General features: G+C 44.6%; 1 protein-coding gene across 1 annotated transcript; it reads right to left on the reverse strand.

The window, feature by feature from the left end:
* Positions 1–1,951: 1,951 nt before the first annotated feature.
* Positions 1,952–13,621, reverse strand: ZBTB12 (zinc finger and BTB domain containing 12). Its single transcript, XM_020811183.3, has 3 exons — positions 13,352–13,621; positions 9,825–10,415; positions 1,952–7,143 (listed from the first exon to the last, which is right to left on the reverse strand). The coding sequence occupies exons 2-3, from the start codon at positions 10,319–10,321 to the stop codon at positions 6,111–6,113; spliced, it is 1,530 nt and encodes a 509-aa protein (XP_020666842.2). The 5' UTR covers positions 10,322–10,415; positions 13,352–13,621; the 3' UTR covers positions 1,952–6,110.
* Between the last annotated feature and the right edge of the window lie 7,047 nt (positions 13,622–20,668).

Below are 20,668 nucleotides of genomic sequence, written 5' to 3' on the forward strand. Positions count from 1 at the left end.
TCTGCACCTTTTCCAGTTCCACAATGTCTTTTTTGAGGTGCGGCGACCAAAACTGTATGCAATACTCCAGGTGCAACCTTACCAGCGTTTTGTACAAAGGCATTATAATGTTGGCTGTTTTATTCTCAATCCCTTTGTTAACGATTGCTGGGTTTTTAAAAGCTTTCCAAATAGGTTTTTTCTTCCGGCCTGTGCTAAGTTTATATATGCTGGTGATGATTTTAAATTAATGGTTGAAACTGTCCATTGTCCTGTCGCTAAATTTAATTCAAAATCTTTTTTTTTGAAGCAGCTCTGTAAGGGTTACTTACTCCCCAAAGTTCCTTTCAAAGGGCATTTTAAGAGTTATGTCTAAATTAAGTTTTTCAGAATTTATGCCATTTTGTTATCAATGTAAAGTGCCAAGGTAAGTAAAATAGTTGTAAGTAGCTTTTCGGTTTTGACTTATTGGAATTTACCATCAGAAGGAACCAGAGAGTATCATCACTCTATAATTTTCTGGCCTATTGGTAGCCAGAAAATTACGCCAATCAACCCAATGTCTTAATAACACATACAGTCGGGTCTCTACTTAAGAACGTCCCTACTTAAGAACAATCCAACTTAAGAACAGCTCCATTCGTTAAATCTTGTTTCTACTTGAGAACGGAGATCCAAGATAAGAATGGAAAAAAAAGTTCCTACCCTTTTTTACCTTTTAGGTCATCTTAGGTTAAAAAAAAAATCTTCCCGTAGTGGTAGAGTACAGATTAACTGGCTTTGCATTAGTTCCTATGGGAATTGATGCTTCGACGTACTGTACGAATGCGCCTCTACATAAGAACAAAAAACAGCTGGAACGGATTAATCGGTTTTCAATGCATTCCTATGAGAAAATTTGCTTCAACTTAAGAATGTTTCAGTTTAAGAATACCATTCCAATATGGATTAAGTTTTTAAGTAGAGGTTCCACTGTAGTTTCTATGGACGGAAAAGAGCAGATACGGATTAAATGGTTTTCAATGCATTCCTATGGGAAATACAGATTCAACATAAGAAGTTTTCAACTTGAGAACCACCTTCCAATACGGATTAAGTTCTTAAGTAGAGACCCCACTGTAGCAATAATGGCAAGCTAGGTGCTGCAAATGCAGGGTTCTGGCTCTATGGGGGACAAAAATGGAACACCGGTTCTGTCATTAGGCACAATGGAGCTGTCACCTTGGGTAGCAGATGACACATGATGCAGAAGAGGGAGCTGCAGTGCGTCCCCCCCCGCTTATTCTCTTGTGGTGGAGACAGAGGGCTGTGTGCCACCTGGCATCTCGTCCCTACCTCACCAGCTCTAAGCTAGATTTCTGTCTTCATGAAGGGTGGAGGATGCTGTTTCATCAGCACTGCTTAAGTAAGATTCATCTGTCAGTCTGTGTGGGCTTCATACACAGAACTGAGAGATCCATCTTGTCTTTTAGCACTCACTGTCTTAGCAAAATGTCTCAAGGCTAGCATCAGGTGATGGCCTTGGTTTCATACCAGTCTTGTGAACTTCCCCTGAAGGAACTTCAGTTTGCCTCAACAAGGCACGCAATTTGTAGGAGTTTATTTTCTGTTCACTTTCCCAAGTCTTTTTTTCTTTGGCCCTTGAAGATCCGGAACGTATGTGTTGTGGCCCTCACTCTGAAAAGTTTGGGGACCCCTGCTCTATATACATCACAGTTATTCAAAACACTATTCAACAGACTTCCAAATCTACAGATCAGTGCTTCCCAACCTTGGGACCCCTGATGTTCATGGACTACAACTCCCAGAAATCCTGACCTGCACAGCTAGTGGTGAAGGCTTCTGGGAGTTTTAGTCCAAAAACATCCAGAAGACCCACGGTTGGGAATCACTGCTACAGATCATCAGACGCAAGAATCTTGTTCCATTCCCAATAAGGTCCAGTCCACATAGTAATGACAACAAAACCATAGAAATGTTTATTTTTTATTTTTTTTTAGAAAAAAATAATGGAAAAGAAACTAGCTAAGAGTCCAGGAGATCAGAGTCAATACCACTTTGAAGGGGGGAAAATCCTCATACCCTATTGTCACTTCTAGGACTATTTCCAAGACTGTATGGGATTCTGCGTAGGTGAGCATTTTGATGGTAAAGACTGCAGTAATCCAGAGGATTTGAGCTTCCTTATTTTCACACAGACAAGCAAATTTCTAGCCCTCAAAGCTGTGATGGAAAATGCTTGAAGATTATGCGCAATTCCTGTGCTTAGATTGGAAAGCAGAGTGGAATTAATGCAAAGATCAGAAAATATTGCTCGTTTGCATGACAACTTTCAGAATATCCTCACCTAACATCTCTGGATTAACGGGCCTTTCAAGAGGGCCAGACCTAACAAATGTGAAAAAAAGTCATCTCTGACCCCTGGTTCTCCTTGGAAAAATTAAAAGACCATGTATAATCAGACACAAATGTGTACATTTGGTTGGATGTGCCAATTCTGCCTGGGCTGCAGAACTCAGCATTTCACAGTTCAGCCCTCTGATTAAAAATAAAATAGCACCATCTTTACATAATTCTTGTAAAAAAGTGATATAAAAGTGACCAGCCTGCTAAAAGACTAGTAGCCTGTATTTCCATGATGGTTGTAAAACAAAGGAGACTCTTCAACGGTCATCAGAGGAAAAACAACCAAACTCTTAGCACAAGGAATGGGCAGAACAATGGCAGCAGGGGGACCTACCTTTTTTTGGTTTTGTTCCCCACCCCACCCCACCCCATTGCCTCAGGATCTACCAACTGCAATTTGGTGCCGAAAAATCTATTTAAAATTGAAGAATTCTGAGCCCAAGGATTCTGTTTTAGGTACCTAAACCAAAACGATTACCCAATATTTTCAAGCAAAAATTCATTCTTGGTGTCTCTCCCTTACACACTTTACTTTGCTTCATAAAATCCTGAATTTAATTAAGAAAGCAGCTGCAGAGGCCAAAAAGACAGTCGTCATTATTTCTGTGAAACCACTGGCGGTGAAATTCACTGAGTCAACCAGGGATCTACCAGTAACCCCTCACTCATTCCACCCCACCTTCACTGGTCTGAAATTCTTGGTTGCTTACAACTACCAAGCAGGTTGTTAAAACAGACGTCTGGAACATATCATGTTAACAAAATGCTTCTCAAAAGTCTGGCATAGATCATGCTGAAAAATGTTCCACATCGTGTTTTGTTTGCTTATTTTATGAACTGCAACCAACATTCTTAAGAAAAGGGCGGAGGCTACTTGGAGGAGACCAGTGAAGCGGTCTCTGAATTCAGATTAATAAGAAAATAAGAAAACAAAACACTGGATGTGGAACATTTTTCAGCATCGTCTATGCCAGACATTGTGCATCTTTTGAGCATACAAAGTGCCTCCTATCTGAAGCCTTATAATACAACACTCTGCATACAACTGCTGGAGATCTGGTGACTTAACACTATTCATAGTTAATCCCTAGCCATGATTACTCAGAGGTAAGCACCAGTGAATTCAGTCGGGCTTACTTTCCCCAAAGCGCAACCGTAGCAGTTACTGATCAAGCAAGATCTGAACGGGGAATTTTTGCTCAAAGTTTAAGACCAGAGGGTGGCCGGAATTTAGATAAAGGTCTGTGGCAGGCTCAGTAGCTTTGGTAGGACCCAGGACAAATTTTCTGCTTCCAGAAACCTCTGAAGTCTTTGTGGACTGCCAAAAGCACATGCGCACAAACACAAACTCACAATGAATTTAAAAATGGCTGGAATTCTTCCTGTGGTTATTTGTGGAGGAGGTCAAATGATGCATGGAAGACCCTGCTCCTTATTGTAAAAGTGAATCGCATGGCAAATTAGCATTTATTTATTTTTTGGCTGGGAAAAATGGGACCAGAGGAGAGACAGGGAAGTAAAAACCCAACCTCAAGGGGACACACTCTGCTTGCCTCAATATATAGCAAAGGTAAGAAATATGCAGCCTTCCACGTCATTGTACTGCACCTTCTATCAGCCCTACCCGGTGCAGCTAATGATGATGGAAACTGCAGTCCAACAGTATCCAGAAAGCCGCATGGCCCCCATCTGTGATCCACTATAGATCTCTGGTACAAAAGCAAGCGTTTTTGTCTGATCCTGTTTCCAAGAGTATCTTCTTAGCACTTCCGGAGGGGGGAGACGCCCAGAAGGAAATCCGTATGTTAGAATGTGAAATCATAATGGCCTTAGTAAATCTATACAAAAATTAGAGTGTAATGGTGTAATGGACAGAGTAATGCACTAGTGCTCAGAAGATCTGGGTTCAAGTCCCCTCTTGGCCATAGAAACTTAGAGGGAGTGGTTTTAGAAGAGGTAGTTGTGTTAGTTTGTGCAGGCAGGTCACACAAAAACAAAAGTAAAAAAATACAGAAGACAAAATGTTCTGGGTCCTTTGTACACACACACACAAATATGGATGGTATGGGTGTACATACTGTATATTATATATCAGTTAGTCTTTAAGGTGTCACAATACTTCTGTCTTCTTTACTTTTTATTTTTCTTTTGATTTTGCCTGTCTTACCAGGAGTGGTACTAGTTAAGCCACTATTTAAATACCTCACATGCCTCAAAAACCCACTAGGGTCACAATATATTGGACCTGATGTGGCAGCACATAACACTCAGAAAGAATGTATTGGTTTCCTTTTCTCACAATTCACTCTGCTTTTGCTACCCAACGGAAAAAGCAAGGAGATCTACACCTGAAGTCCAGTTCTCCAAACACAGAAAACCTACTCACTGTGTTTCTGGGTGAAAAAAAATTCCAATAAACACTGTGCCTGCCTATCAAGCATATGTTCACAGCCATGAGGACTAGAAACCTCTGTAAAAGTCCTTGAATTGATTATAAAAATAGTCTTAGAAGGTTGACATTCTACACCTGGATGATGTAATTGTGGAAAAACAGGATACGCTCAGCTCTGCTGCTCCCCTCTTCGGTTTGCCTTCCTAATCCACCAGATTCCTCTAGATTACTCATTTGGTATTTGGATGAAATTCCACCCCGCGAACCAAAGCTAGCAGGCTTCTGAAGTCACACTACGCAGCAGAGACGCTTTTTGTCCAAATGATTTTGGGGTCTGAATCCTCGGGGGAAATCCACACATTAGATTTAAATTGTGATAACTTCCCTTTCACCGCTACAATTCCCCAAACTCTGCAAACCGTATTGGGGGGGCTTCAAGTAAGGATTTCCTGGTGAACCGTTCCCACCTCCTGAAAACCAGGAAGGAAAATCAGAGGTCACAGACTACGGTCCATTCACCTTCCCTGCTGACACTGTGTTGTTTTAAAACAACCTCTTGTTTTGTTTTGTTTCTTTGGCTGCTGAGATAGAATGAGGTCTTTCACCCTTTAGCGGAGGGGGAGGAGGTATTTAGGAGGCCAAGGCATCTCCCCAAACAACCCAAAGGCCACAATCCTACACCCCATCGCTTGGGAGTTGGTGACTTCAACGGGACTTCGCTGTCCAGTAAACATGTGTTAAGACTGGGCTTTAAAAGAGGTAGCGGTTTTTTATCTGGCAATAGGGCATTTGGGGCACAGCAGTGGGAACTGTGAAGGATATCATCCTCTTCGGACTGCCGAGCTGGAAGGGACTCTACGGATCATCAAGTCCAGCCCCTTATCTGGGAGGCACAGCGGGGAACCAAACTCCCAAACTCCGGCTTTGCAGCCAGAGACCTAAATTCCTGAGCTATCCAGCAGTTCTATTGAGAGAACAGAACCCAAGAATCCAGTGCCCTACCCTCTGATCTGCCAGTCCCTGTTGAGTGACTAGATCCCCTTCATTTCCTGGGTAAATCAGGAACCTTTCTTCCCATGTAACCTATTCTTTTCTAATCCACTAGCCCTACCCCACCCCCAAGCCCCTTCCACAGAATCCGTGAGCTCCACCTCGCTAGTATACTAGACACTAATGCTATTCCCCCAAACTTCGAGGAGTCCTGGCTCGCCACCCCTACGTTCTAACCACTACACCCCATTTCCCTCCCTCAGAGCTCAGGAGCCCCTCCCCTTTCCACTTCCCGCCAAATCCGGCCCTACTACCAACACTTGTTGCCACCAGGTTCTCCTCTTCAGCGTATGAGGACGTTGATCTCGGTCACGCTGGCTTCCATGACGTTCTCGGCCGTCGTCTTGCCGTGCTGTTCCTTGAGGTGGCGCCGGATGGCCGGCTTGTGGGCGAAGCGGACATCGCAGTAGGAGCAGCGGTACGGCCTCTCGCCGCTGTGGAGGTTCATGTGGTCGTGGAGGGTGGACTTCTGGGTGAAGCACTTCCCGCAGATGGTGCAGGAGTGGGACTTGACGCCGCGGTGGACGTTCATGTGCCGGTTGAGGTTGCTGCTGTGGTTGAACTGCTTGCCGCAGCGGGGGCACATGAAGATGAAATGGTGGGCCCGCATGTGGAAGACCAGCTTCTCCACCCCTTGGAAGACCTCCTCGCACTTGGTGCAGCGAATGATCCTCGAGACGCTCCCTCCTCCGGCGCTGCCGCCTCTTCCCACAGCGGGGAAAGTGGAGAAGGGGCGCCCGCTCAGTCCGGCAAGGACCAGCCCCATCCCACCTCCGCTGCTCTGGCACTCTGCCGCCACCGCTGCCGCTTCGCTGGTCTCCTCCAAGTAGCCTCCGCCCGGAATAATTAAGAGGCCTTCGCCCTCAGCATCCTCAGTGAGGCTGTAGGAGGCCTTCACCACCCCGTGCGGAGGCTTCTCTGGAGTGGATTCTGGAGAAGACCCCATGGCTTCGGCCACCGTAGAGTTGACTTGAGGCTCTTCCTGGTCTCCGGATCCATCCTTGTTCCACCCAGGTGGGGGAGAAGACTCCTTGCCCCACGTGGGCTGAGGAGAACTTTCCTTGTTCCAACTCTGTTGAGGAGACATATCTTTGCTCCAACTGGCTCCTCCTTGCTGGGGCTGCTGCTGTTGTTGCTGCTGCTGCTTCTTTTGACGCTGGGCCACCTCCAGGGCCGATTCTATCTTCACAATGCAGATGTCAGAGACAGCATCCTCATCGCCATAATCATCTTCCTGCTCTTCATCCTCATCCTCCGCTTTCATCTCCAGCTCTTCTTCAAGGGGGAACTCCAGCTTGACAGGCCGTTGCAGGGACCTGAGGGTCACACAAAGATACAAACGTGAGCACGCCAGTGGGGGAAATGGCCGACAGTGTCTCCACAAGGTTGCCCTTATGCCACCCCTTCTCAGTTCTGGGGTTCTCCGGGCCGAGTGTGATTTTTATTCTAAAACACCAGAGGGGCAACAAGTTGTGAAAAATCTTTATTGAAAAATCACTGTTCGGAGCAGGAACAGGGAACTTGTGGCACTCCAGATGTTGTTGGACTACACCTCCCAGTATCCCCAATCCCTGCTCAAGCTGGCTGAGGATGATGGGAGTGTCAATCCAGCAAAACCTGGGGAGCCTGATTCCCCACTGCAATTCTGGCCGGCTGGCTGCATCTCTTTCAGGTTTCAGAAAGAAGGAAACATTGCAAATATTGTTACCTGGGACTATTTTAGGCACCAGTGTTAGGCTCTCAATGCAAAACCTACAAGCCATTATTCTACCACTGAGCCTCAGGACCGCCTTCCCATTGATGGGTTTAAAATGCATGGACAGCGACAGTGGTCTAGGGCGGGAACGTCTAGGCATCATTCCCCTGTCATCGGTTTCATTGGGGTGAAAGTGGGAAGTGAGAAGACTTGATAGGAAAACACTCAAGAAATTGCCTTGATCTGGGGAACAGGACCACTTCACACAACAGCTTAAATAAAGCTACAGTACTGATATTTGTCTACTGATAAGTTGGTTTTCTTAGATTTTCTTACTGGCGACTATCTGTTGCCTTCTTAGCAGCTTTCTGCCTTAACATCAGCACCTACTGGTCTTTGATTTTCATATTTAATTGGACACTTCATTATTCCTTTAATTTTAAACTGAAAAGGAAGTGCAGCTCTCTGGAAAAGAAACAAATGCTTGGATCCAGAGATCTACAAAGCTGCCTTTTGCTGTGATGTAATACCTTTCTGCAGAAAATTGGTAACTGAGGAGCAATATTCTTCAAGAAGAATATGACGAGTAACTTTGTTTGCTTGCATGAGGTCAACTACGAGAAGGAGCTGAGAAGGATCCCAATTTCATACGCCATACCATCCCTTCTCTCCTCCATTCTTTGACACGCGGGCCACTACCATACCAGGGAGAACAACATTCTCAAGTCTGCCCTACAGGACTGTATGTGAACACCTTCATATGGGAAAAGTATAGAAGCTTCTGTTTAAAGATATGTGTCTGCAAGCTGATTGATCTAGGCTTTCATGCCAGCACAATAACAAAAAACCCAACACCAAGATACAGTGGTGCCTTGCTTAGCGATGTTAATCCGCGCAGCAAAAATCGCTGCTATGCGATTTCATCGCTAAGCAATTTTTAAAAGCCCATAGAAACGCATTAAAACGCGTTTAATGCGTTCCTATGGGCTTAAAAAGTCACTTTATGCGAAAATCCTCCATAGGGGCAGCCATTTTCGGTGCCTCTAAAGCGAGGCAAAACAGCGGGCAGCCATTTTGGAACCGCCGATCAGCTGTGCAAAAATGGGGACTTTGGGATGATTGCGGGGAAGCGCTTCCCCACGATTATCCCAAAAATGGGGGCTTTGTGATGATCACTTCCTGCGATCATTGCAAAGCGAATTTTCCCCATGGGGCCATCGCAAAGCGATTGCTCTTGCGATGGCAAAAAGTCCATTGCAAAGTGATTTTGTCGTAAAACGGAGCGATCCCTATGTGAGGCACCACTGTACTTCTGTGATTGGAAGCAACTGTCGTGAAAAGCACCCTGTTTGGATCAGATGGTGTAGTCTAAGGCACTATCACATAATGGGGCACAAGCAGAGATGGGCATGAACCGCTTGCTTGGTGGTTCATAATGGCTCATTCTTCAGATGCACAGGTGTTCCACAGGGGCCCTGCTTTCTTTTCCCTGCCTCCTCCAGCAGGCACCCATTCAGAGGAGGAGGCATGGCTGAGCAGTCTGAGATACTACCTCTGAGTGAGGAGGCACAGTGCGGGAGGGAAGCCAGGGCGCCTGCTGATCACCTGTGCATCCGAAGAACAAACCCATTACAAACCGGCAGTTTGTGCCCATTTCTAGGCACAAGCTTTCTTCCGTTTCATGCATGCCCACATTAAAAAACGTGACCCAACACGTGACGTAGCCCACAGCATGGGCATGTTAATTCTTTGCACTGCAACTCCCAAAAGCTGGCATGCTTTTTTCAACACCGCCCGTTCCTTATACTGCAGCAGCCGTCACTGAGCCCCTGCAACTGAATTTATAGGTGCCAGACCACACATTACATCCTTCTCACGATTACATTCTCAGGGACATTTGGAGGCACTTAACAGAGGCAAATCAGAGCATGTTGAGGCAGAGTTTACAATTTAATCAAACAGGTAAAGTAGGACTAATTTGCACTGAAACAGATACTGTAATATTTTTTTCATCTGCTGTCAGGAGATGGTGCTATTGCCTTGCTTCCTCAGCATTTTTAGATTTTTTTCCCCAACTGCAATTGAACAAGGATTATTATGGAAAAAAAACATTAAATTGCTGGCCTTGGTCGCCTGTGGAAGATAAAGAATCACCTCCAGGCGACTAGGCAAAGACCCTTGACAAATGTTAAGTTGCCTAATGTAGATACATGTTAGTTTCAATGTCAAGAACACAAAAGGACTAGTGACTGTGGGGAACTTATTTGCCAGGATTGTAGGAACATAGACTCTTCCGCAAACCTCTTCCGTGAGTGTTCTTTGTGGGATGAGGTCGAGCAGCCCACTACGCTAGGGGACTTGGACCGACGGTGTCCTCCATATTTTGCCGTTTCTTCCTTGAGGCTGATCTTGGGCTCAATGAACTGGGACAAGGCATTCCGGCATTTCTCCACCACATGCTCCATCTGCAGGTAGCTCGCGGCCGTCAGGTAGTTGACGATGTCCCGCACAGCAAACTCCAAGGCGCCCGTGTAGCACGAGAGGAGGAGATCAGCCACGATCTTGGCGCTGTGCATGAGTGAAACCTGGAGCTCGGAGGAAGGGTTGAGGAGGAACTGGTCCCTCAGGAACGGGGAGCAGGCCGCCAGGATGACCTTGTGGCCCCGGAACTTCAGGCTGTCGGCCACAATGGTGACGTCGCAGAAGCGCTCCTCGGAACGGAGCTGGTTCATATTGCGCAGGGTGGCCGCCTCGTGGCCAGGGAGCTGGAATCGAAGGAGCTCCACGCCAGAGGCCATTATGAGATGGGGGGAAAGAGCGCAGGAACAAAAAGGGGTGGAGGAGATACGGCTGCAAAAGCAGACAGCAGGAGGGCTCCAGAAAACTGAGGTACTGAAAAAGACAACAAGAAGAAAAGGTAACGCCAGGCAGTGTACGTCAACTCAAGTGGCTATGGTGGAAGGGTACGTGCCCAGGTCTCAATCCAATTGCTAGTTTCAGCCAGACAGACCCACTGAACCCATGGGGTGGACTTATCACTCAATCATTGTATCTACTCCAGATGGGACCAGGGGCTGGGTTTATTAAAGAATTTCTTTTCTTCTTTTTTTTCTATTCTGATATTTCCAAAACGCAACCAAGCCTAGATAATTTTATTCAGCTCAGATCCCCACCTTTTTATGAAGAGCTTTTTCGAGTTTATACACTGCTGATGGGTTAAAACAGTGCCACGCACACACACACCCCAGCCACTATTATTTCCTGCCTCTCCTTTCCTTCCACATCTCACCTAGTCTCACCTTAGTCCCATGGCTAGCCTGTCTGAACCACTGCCCTCCCACTGGCTTATTCTGAACCTCACCCAACTAGTTTAAATTGTTAAGTTGTGGTTGTTTTTGTAGGCTGTTGAGTCGAAATAGACTAATAGTAACCCTACCTGGGCTTTCATGGTAGGTTTTACCAATTCAGCCTCCTCCAGTGAGTTTCCACGGTCAAGCAGGGTTTTGAACCCAGGTTTCCTGAGCCCGTCTATCCACTACACCACACTGAGTATCCCCTAAACCAGGGGTCCCCAGCTTTGCTCCTCCAGATGTTCTTGGACTTCAACTCGTATAGACCAGATGGGCGGGATACAAATCAAATCAAATAAATAATAAACTCCCAGAAATCCTGGCCAGCAGAGGTGGTGGTGAAGGCTTCTGGGAATTGTAGTCCAAGAACATCTGGAGGCCCAAGGTTGGGGACCACTGCCCTAAACTGTTAAGATTAGACTTCAATCTTCTTAAAATGTGCACACATACCACTGAGAAGGAATGGTCAGCAAGAGAAGGTGTGGGAACTGGAAACAAACCCGCCCCCCCATATAATGTTTTCCACTCTGTCTTCCAATGTCACAAGAAAGCATGATTTGCTACAATAGGGTAGGATGTCAAGCTCTTCCTGGATTCACATGGTCTCTCCCTCTTCTGGCCTATCCATAACAGCAGTGGTCCCCAACCTTGCACCTCCAGATGTTCTTGGACTACAACTCCATCATCTCTGGCCAGGATTTCTGGGAGTTGAAGTCCAAAAACATCTGGAGGCCCAAGGCTGGGGACCACTGCATAAGAGGACTGTAATTTCCCACTTCCATTTTTAGGTTACAATTTATAGGCTTAGATACAGTACCGTCCTTAACTGCTACTAATCCTAAATAGAAATGGGCATGAAGGTTTGGCGGTTTCTGCTGGTTCATTTTGGGGGCTGAACGGGGGGGGGGGGGTGCAAGTTCCCAGCCCCGCCTCCTCCATTGAGTGACCACTCAGAGGCAGCGCCCTGGCTTCCCAGCCCCGCCTCCTCCAGGGGCTGCCTCTGAGTGGGCAGCCCCTGGAGGAGGCGGGGCTGGGAAGCATCAAAAACCTGTTCAGCTCAGAAACGAACCCACACGAACCACCGAAGTTGTGGTTTGTGCCCAATCTCTAATCCCAGCCAAATCCCAAGGCTTGGCTGAATCGAGCAAAGCTTCACAAACGGAACTCTGCAGCTGGACTGTGTCACAAAAATCATCATTAAAACCAACCCCAGCTTCTCAGTTTGGACAACGCCAGCTGCCACTGTTACTCAAACATAGAAATAAACACCTCTAATTACCTCCTCACGCCTGGATTGGAGGAAAAGCAGGGAAATGCTAAACTTGCTCCAAAAATAATGATTTCCCAAGCCATAGATAGCTCAGTGGTTCAAGCATCTGGTTGCAGAACCAGAGTCTGGGAGTTCAATTCCCCACTGTGTATCCCAGAAGAGTGAGCCTGTGTGTACAGTCCCAGGATGCCCCCAAAAAACGGGAAAGGCAAACCACTTCTGAGTATTCTCTACCTGGAAAACTCATCATGTGTCATCAGTCAGAATTATATAAAGCCATACAAACAGCCCTAATCCCTCAATTTAGTTGAGTGCCCAAGTGTAACGGTCATTTTCCTGTTCTCCCCTTCCAAATCTGTCCACATTCTGCACATTTTTGTGTCACACACAGGTTGTGCTCACAGAGATTTGCATCAGCATCGCACAACTCTCTTGTAGCTGTTGTTTGGCTGTTCACCCCATCTTCCAGTCAACTAACATGGCTGAACTTGTCCATTTCAAAGGTTATACAGGGCATCACTTTCTGCTACACAGACACCCTGCAACAGACATGCAATGAAGCTCAATTTGCTGCACAGAAAAGTTGGATGGAGAGAATGGCTGTTTTTTTAAAAAAAGGGACCGGTTGTAAGAAAAAAGTACCATGTGATGAAGGAACAGGTGTTCTTTTCAGTAAAGCACACCCACTGGGAAGGTGCATAGACACAAAGTGAAACACCCAAGTGTACGACCTGCATGATGACAATGTTGTACCTGCACGTGCTTTCTATGTGGGAAACAGACAATCTATGGAACCGCCTGGGAACCCCAAACCTCTTGTGCAGACACAGCTGCTTTTTTCTTCTTCATTTTTTGCATAGTTTCTGAGCACACGGATCTCGCCTCTGTTCACACGCACACCGTTCCTGCCTGTACTATGGCACCATTCAAAGAATCCCTTTGATTCCTCCCCCCCCCCCCGTCTCCATTCAAAGCCACACACAAAACAATACGATCTCCACCCCTCCTCCTCCTCCTCCTCCTCCTCCTCTTCTCCCAACTCTCTTCTCCCCCCTCCTCTCCCCCGTTCACACGCTCCTTTCTTTCTTGCAAGCCCACAATTCTCCGATCCCTCTTTCCTGCCCCCTTTTTGCCCCCTTCAATTTCCCAACCTCTTCTGCCCCCCCACCCCGACCCTCTTGCTCTCCTCCTCCTCCTCCCTTCCTCACCTTGCACGCTGCTCTCCCCCTCTCTTGGAGGAGAGGGGGTGGCCCCGAATGGCCAAAGAAGGAGGCAAAGCGAGAGAAAGGAATTAAAGGGGCCTCATTAAAGGGCCAGGCGGTCCGAAAAGTGGGGAGCAATATTTGCCCGCCACATAGAAAAAGTCGAGGGAAAAGGTCAATGAAAGAAGGGGTGGGGGCAAAAGGGAGGAAGCGTTTCGCTGCATTGTGGGAAGAACGGCTAATCCCTCGGCGAGTCCTTTAAATCCGCTCTCTCTCTCTCTCTTCCCCTTTAAAGGCTGGTGATGTCATAAAAGCGCGCCCAGAAGGCGCAGGAGAAGGGAGGGGTGGGTTTTCCTCCCCCCCCAGGCTCCTCCAAATCACCTTGGCAACTAGTGTCCCAACTTCCGAAAAGAGGGTTTTTCGTTTATAAAGAGGGTGGTTTGGGTGGGTGAAATAAAAGTTTGGATTGGGAATTAAAATGTCATACATCTGAATAGCTTTCAAATGTAAGGGGCTAGAATTCAACCGATGTAGCTTTTCTCCTCTTAAGCCTCAAATAATCGGCTTTTATTGTTTTATACAGCTGTTCATCAATCCCCCCCCCCACTCACCCCGTTTTGTACACCTGGAAGCCTAGGAAAGAGAAAGTAGGCAAAACGGTCTAATGTGTTATTTCACAGCTTCCTTGCCTCCCCCCCCCTTTTTTTTTGTAAAGGACCGACTTTTCAACTTTTAAATAATATTTTATTTATAGTATCACTGGAAGGACACGCACTGACAAAAACACCATCACCAAGTGAAGGTTGGGGAAAAAAATTAGACCTCGAATAAGGGAAGAAGTTAGGGACCAAGCTTGTGAAATAAGAAAGAAAAAGGGGAAAGAGGATGGGGGGGGGGAGAGAGGTATGGACCACTTTTATTTGTTGCCTCTGGGATATCTTAAATTTGGTCATACTATTTCAGGCCACTGCCCAAACATTAGTTTAGCTTCAAGATTATAGACTATCTCAAGAGGTAAAATCTAAGATACACCGCTTTATACTTTATTCAGATGGGAGGAAAAGTGGTTGCTTTATTAGCTGTTCTTTTAATCACACTAAATCTATTAATCGCCTTGAGTGTGTATGAATTTCTGTGTCTTCATCCAACTATACTTGTTAACTACTACTGTACTACTAATCAATCTTTGTACTAGCATTTCCATCCCTCTTCACCCCCCAAAGATGTGTATATATATTATGCCCATTGATTGAATACTCCATGTATTTTATGAAGCAAACGACTGTAGTTCAAATAGTATATACCAAATAAACGTTAGCACAGTACATACTGTGATGCTGCAAACACTTTTTGTTGTTAATACTTATATGTGATTTCACCCACCCATCCCAATTGAATTGTTTGTATGAACAGGAGCTTTCCATTGGTAGCTCTTCAGTTGTGGAACTCTGGGACCATTTTAATCAATCTGAGATAAAATCCAGTGTCCTGATAAATGAACTTGACACAGCGTTCCAAGTGAGGTCTGATCAAAACACAATTGTTACTTGCCTTGATTTGTACACTTTATTTCTGTGAATGCTGCCTTATATAGCATTAGCTTTTTTTTGCAGCTGCATTCCATAGTTGACTGATCTTTAGCTTGCGCTCTATTAAGGTGCTCTGGGTTCTTTTAAAGCAGAAAGGTGGGATAGAAAATTTTTACATAAAATACATTTTCACATGTACTATTCCCAAGTCATCTGCAAACCAGCTTATACTTGTGCATCTGTTTTTTCCCCCCCTTCTTCTCCCTGTTGAAAATTTGTCTGTTTTGGCCCACTTCTCTAATCTGTTTAGGTCATCCTGAATCCAGATTCCATTTTCAAAGTATTAGATACCCATCTCACTTTGGTGTCATCTGCAGATTCGATGTGCATCCCCCTTTGTTCCTGAATCCAGTCATTTATAAAGATGATGAATAACAATGGGATCAGGAAAGAGCTCTGTGACATCCCATGTCACATTCCCACCTGCCTTGTGGTTGTTTCACTAAACAAAGGCACAAGCTATGTGTCGTTCAGCTGCAACCAGTTCAATTACATCAACGTTATTCTCTATTAAAGATAGAGGTCCAGTCAATGCACCAACCTCCATTGCTGAGGAGACTGAAATTGAACAATTTTATGAAGATTTACAACACCTTCTAGAACTGACACTGAAGAAGGATGTTCTTCTCATTCTGGGGGACTGGAATGCTAAGGTAGGGAGTCAAGAGATAAAAGGAACAACAGGGAAGTTTGGCCTTGGAGTTCAAAACGAAGCAGGGCAAAGGCTAATAGAGTTTTGTCAAGAGAACAAGCTGGTCATCACAAACACCCTTTTCCAACAACACAAGAGGCGACTCTACACATGGAAATCACCAGATGGGCAACATCGAAATCAGATTGACTATATTCTCTGCAGCCAAAGATGGAGAAGCTCTATACAGTCAGCAAAAACAAGACCTGGAGCTGATTGTGGCTCTGATCATCAGCTTCTCATAGCAAAATTCAAGCTTAAACTGAAGAGAGTAGGAAAAACCACTGGGCCACTCAGGTATAATCTAAACCAAATCCCTTACGAATACACAGTAGAAGTGAAGAACAGATTTAAGGAACTAGATTTGGTGGACAGAGTGCCTGAAGAACTTTGGATAGAGGCTCGTAACATTGTACAGGAGGCAGCAACAAAAACCATCCCAAAGATAAGGAAATGCAAGAAAGCAAAGTGGCTGTCCAACGAGGCCTTACAAATAGCAGAAAAGAGAAGGGAAGCAAAATGCAGGGGAGATAGGGAAAGTTACAGAAAATTGAATGCAGACTTCCAAAGAATAGCAAGGAGAGACAAGAGGGCCTTCTTAAATGAACAATGCAAAGAAATAGAAGAAAATAACAGAAAAGGAAAAACCAGAGATCTGTTCAGGAAAATTGGAGATATTAGAGGAAAATTTTGTGCAAAGATGGACATGATAAAAGACAAAAATGGAAGGGACCTCACAGAAGCAGAAGACATCAAGAAGAGGTGGCAAGAATACACAGAGGAATTATATCAGAAAGTTTTGGATATCCCGGACAACCCAGACAATATAGTTGCTGACCTAGAGCCAGACATCCTGGAGAGTGATGTCAAGTGGGCCTTAGAAAGCCTGGCTAACAACACGGCCAGTGGAGGTGACGGCATTCCAGTTGAACTATTTAAAATCTTAAAGGATGATGCTGTTAAGGTGCTACATTCAATATGCCAACAAGTTTGGAAAACTCAACAGTGGCCAGAGGACTGGAAAAGATCAGTCTACATCCCAATACCAAAGAAGGGCAGTGCCAAAGAATGCTCCAACTACCGTACAATTGCACTCATTTCACATGCTAGCAAGGTTATGCTCAAAATCCTACAAGGTAAGCTTCAGCAGTATGTGGACCGAGAACTCCCAGAAGTACAAGCGGGATTCCGAAGGGGCAGAGGAACTCGAGACCAAATTGCTAACTTGCGCTGGATTATGGAGAAAGCCAGAGAGTTCCAGAAAAACATCTACTTCTGCTTCATTGACTATGCAAAAGCCTTTGACTGTGTGGACCACAACAAACTATGGCAAGTCCTAAAAGAAATGGGCGTTCCTGACCACCTTATCCATCTCCTGAGAAACCTATATGTGGGACAGGAAGCAACAGTTAGTACTGGATATGGAACAACGGATTGGTTCAAAATTGGGAAAGGAGTACGACAAGGCTGTATATTGTCACCCTGCTTATTTAACTTATACGCAGAATACATCATGCGGAAGGCTGGACTGGAGGAATCCCAAGCTGGAATTAAGATTGCAGGAAGAAATATCAACAACCTCCGATATGCAGATGATACCACTCTGATGGCGGAAAGTGAGGAGGAACTAAAGAACCTTGTAATGAGGGTGAAAGAGGAGAGTGCAAAAAACGGTCTGAAACTCAACATCAAAAAAACTAAGATCATGGCCACTGGTCCCATCACCTCCTGGGAAATAGAAGGGGAAGATATGGAGGCAGTGACAGATTTTACTTTCTTGGGCTCCATGATCACTGCAGATGGAGACAGCAGCCCTGAAATTAAAAGACGCCTGCTTCTTGGGAGGAAAGCAATGACAAACCTTGACAGCATCTTAAAAAGCAGAGACATCAACTTGCCAACAAAAGTCCGAATAGTCAAAGCTATGGTTTTTCCTGTAGTGTTGTATGGAAGTGAGAGCTGGGCCATAAAGAAGGCTGACCGCCGAAGAATTGATGCCTTTGAATTGTGGTGCTGGAGGCGGCTCTTGAGAGTTCCCTGGACTGCAAAGAGAACAAACCTATCAATTCTAAAGGAAATCAACCCCGAGTGCTCATTGGAAGGACAGATCCTGAAGCTGAGGCTCCAGTACTTTGGCCATCTCATGAGAAGAAAAGACTCCCTGGAAAAGACCCTGATGTTGGGAAAGTGTGAGGGCAAGAGGAGAAGGGGACGACCGAGGATGAGATGGTTGGACAGTGTCATTGAAGCAACCAATATGAATTTGACACAACTCCGGGAGGCGGTGGAAGATAGGAGGGCCTGGCGTGCTCTGGTCCATGGGGTTACAAAGAGTCGGACACGACTAAACGACTGAACACACACCAGTCAATGTGTCATTTAAAAACCAAAGTAGAAATTGTTTATTGTTACAAGAAATAAAAGTTCAATCAGTGTCGTTAACTCTCAACTAAAATAACATTCCTTTCTATTCTCTACCGCCCTCCCAAACTTTCTCTCAACTCCAGACTCCCCAACTCTAACTTCCCCCTCCTCTTATCATCTCCCTTCTTTTTCTTCTCCCTCCTTAACTCCGTCCCACCAACTCCCATTGGTGCATACAAATCTCAACACGAATACTGTACAGTATTAATAAGCACAGTGAATGCTACACCCCCCCTTGTCACTTTTCTCCAGGACTACAACCATTCATGAGCACTCTTTGTATACCCCCCATCAGCCAGCTACAAATCTATCTAGAGCCCATGTTGTGCAGTCATCTTCATGTCTACTCTGACATCTCATTGAATTCCCTGGGATGTCCGAGTAAAGGTGAAGCCTTTGGGAGCCTCGGAACAAAGGAGGGAGCCTTCAATGTCAGAAATTGCCAGCAGCAGTCCCAATATTAAAGGCTCCTCCCCCCTCCCTGTCCTGGGGTTCCCAAAGGTTTCCCCAATGCAAAAAGTGTCAGAATTTGAAGGGGAAGGATAGGAAGTTTTAAATTAAAAAAAAAATAAAGAGTAACATCATCGTGTGATAACATCAATGCTGTTGCATGGTGTAAAGTTACATCAACTGGATTTCAGCCAGTGTGTGATGAAGTTCCTGAGACAAATCGTTCTGTGCCCAAAGACAAGTACATATTTCAGAGTGCTCAAAATTGCCCGTTCGGTAGCTGCCACCACTCCTAATGGAGATCACTCAAAAACATTTCCAACATCATAGAATGACTAAGGGTAAAGAATTGGATAACAGGGACACACAACTCCACTCTCAGTCACCTTGCAGACAAGGTCTGCAAGTTTTATAAGGTTTATTAAAAAGAAAAGGTAGAAAGGGGGGGGAATCAAAAGGAATATTGCAGAAAAATTCAAACAGTTCCAAAATCACAAAAACGTCTAGAGATAAGTCAGGTCTACTTGTAAATTGTTGGAAATTACAGCTTGGATTGAATCACCCCCTACTTCCTTCTTGGAGTGAAATATTGCTGTCAGACCTGAGAGTGAAAAAGACCCAAGTTCTGCTCATCTATTGTACAGATGGGCTAGCTGTTAATTACTTGTAATCCTCTTTTAACTCAGCAGGGAGTCAAGAAGCAGAACATAGCAAAATCCAGGTCCTGCCAGTATCTTAATCAGAATAATCCGAGGGCAACCTTTTTGACTTAGGATGCATAACATCCAGGACATGAACTTTAATTAAAAAGGATGATACCTATTGGTTTCAAGGGCACTTTGAAACAACAAACCACAGGATAATTAGGTGTGAATCTGTTGCAAAGGTTTGAATTTTTTGTTAAATTCCTCTAGCTGCTGTGCAGCAGAGGTACTGTACAGAAGTTCACAGAGTAGAATAGCTTCAAGTTCTCCAGAGTAGTTCATCTCTGTTCTCATCAACTGGCACTTACAATCTCAGGAACTCGCTCCGAGGCATCAGAAGTAGAAAGAATAACATTACTGTAGTTACAATTTAACAGATCAGACAGCAAACAAAATATGACTCCTTATAACAACAAACTTCAGCTGGGAAAACTGCTGAGAGGGGAAAAAGCTCTCAGCAGAGAAGCAGGGATCTCTCTGAAATCAGAAGCAGAGAAAGAACAATTGGTAAGTGCTGGACACCCCAGCCCAGAAAGGTCCATATCAGCCACTCCAACTGGAGGCAGCAGGCAAGGCAATAAAAACTCCATCAGAAACATCTGCTGAAACCAGCTTGATTAGAAGTCCTTGGAAAGGACTCAATAGAACCTTCCCATGTTCCATTTGTTTCGGGGTGGGGTTCAGTCCATTTCCCCACTTACTTTAATTAGTCCAAATAATATCTGAAAGTCCAAATCATTCCTTTGCATTGAGGAAAACTCTATTGTAGAAAATATACTTTGTGTTACATTTTTATAAAATGGCTCTAGATGTTTTAGTGTCATTTAAAAACTGATTTGGCTTGATAGATTTCTATCATATGCTTTTCATTAGCTGCTGAATCTGCTTCACATTTGGTATGTTAATACTGATGCTTTACTTAATTGCATATTTACCCTTACAATATATTTTTTTAACAATTTTATTTTTAATATAAGGGATGACAAAAAGGAAAAGGGGACTTGGGAATTTATGGGGAAGAAGAGAGATTATAACATGCTAACAACCATTCTAAACTTAATGCCATATCATAGTTTTAAATTGTTCTGTTTTCTCTTTTCTGCCTTTTAGATTAAGCACTCATTTCAGTATATGCTATTTACACCCTTACAATATATTTTGATGCATTTTAATTTGTTATATTTAGGATTGAAAAATATCCTCTTCTTTTCTTTTGTAAATAATCTTGAAGCATTTGCCTTCAAAGATTACATAAAATTAATTTTATTGGTGTATATGTTGAATTGACTGCTGTAACACTCCCTATGAGCCCTTTAAGCACTATGGGGCCACATAAAAGCATCCTATTTTATGCCCAGTGACTCTTCCCCCCATTTTTGTTTGTTACCTCTGGTGATCCATTTCCAATTTGTTGTTTAATAATTAAAACAGATAAAAATCTAGTGAGCTTGCGATAAACGCATGG

The sequence above is a fragment of the Pogona vitticeps genome, chromosome 2, assembly GCF_051106095.1.
Source record: "Pogona vitticeps strain Pit_001003342236 chromosome 2, PviZW2.1, whole genome shotgun sequence".
NCBI lineage: Eukaryota > Metazoa > Chordata > Lepidosauria > Squamata > Agamidae > Pogona > Pogona vitticeps.

Excerpts from the sequence above, each read along its gene's own strand:
- ZBTB12 (XM_020811183.3), bottom strand. The coding sequence starts at position 10,321 with ATGGCCTCTGGCGTGGAGCTCCTTCGATTCCAGCTCCCTGGCCACGAG. Across the intron at positions 7,144-9,824 it reads AAAGAACACTCACGGAAGAG|GTCCCTGCAACGGCCTGTCA; the intron begins GTTTGCGGAAGA and ends TGTGACCCTCAG.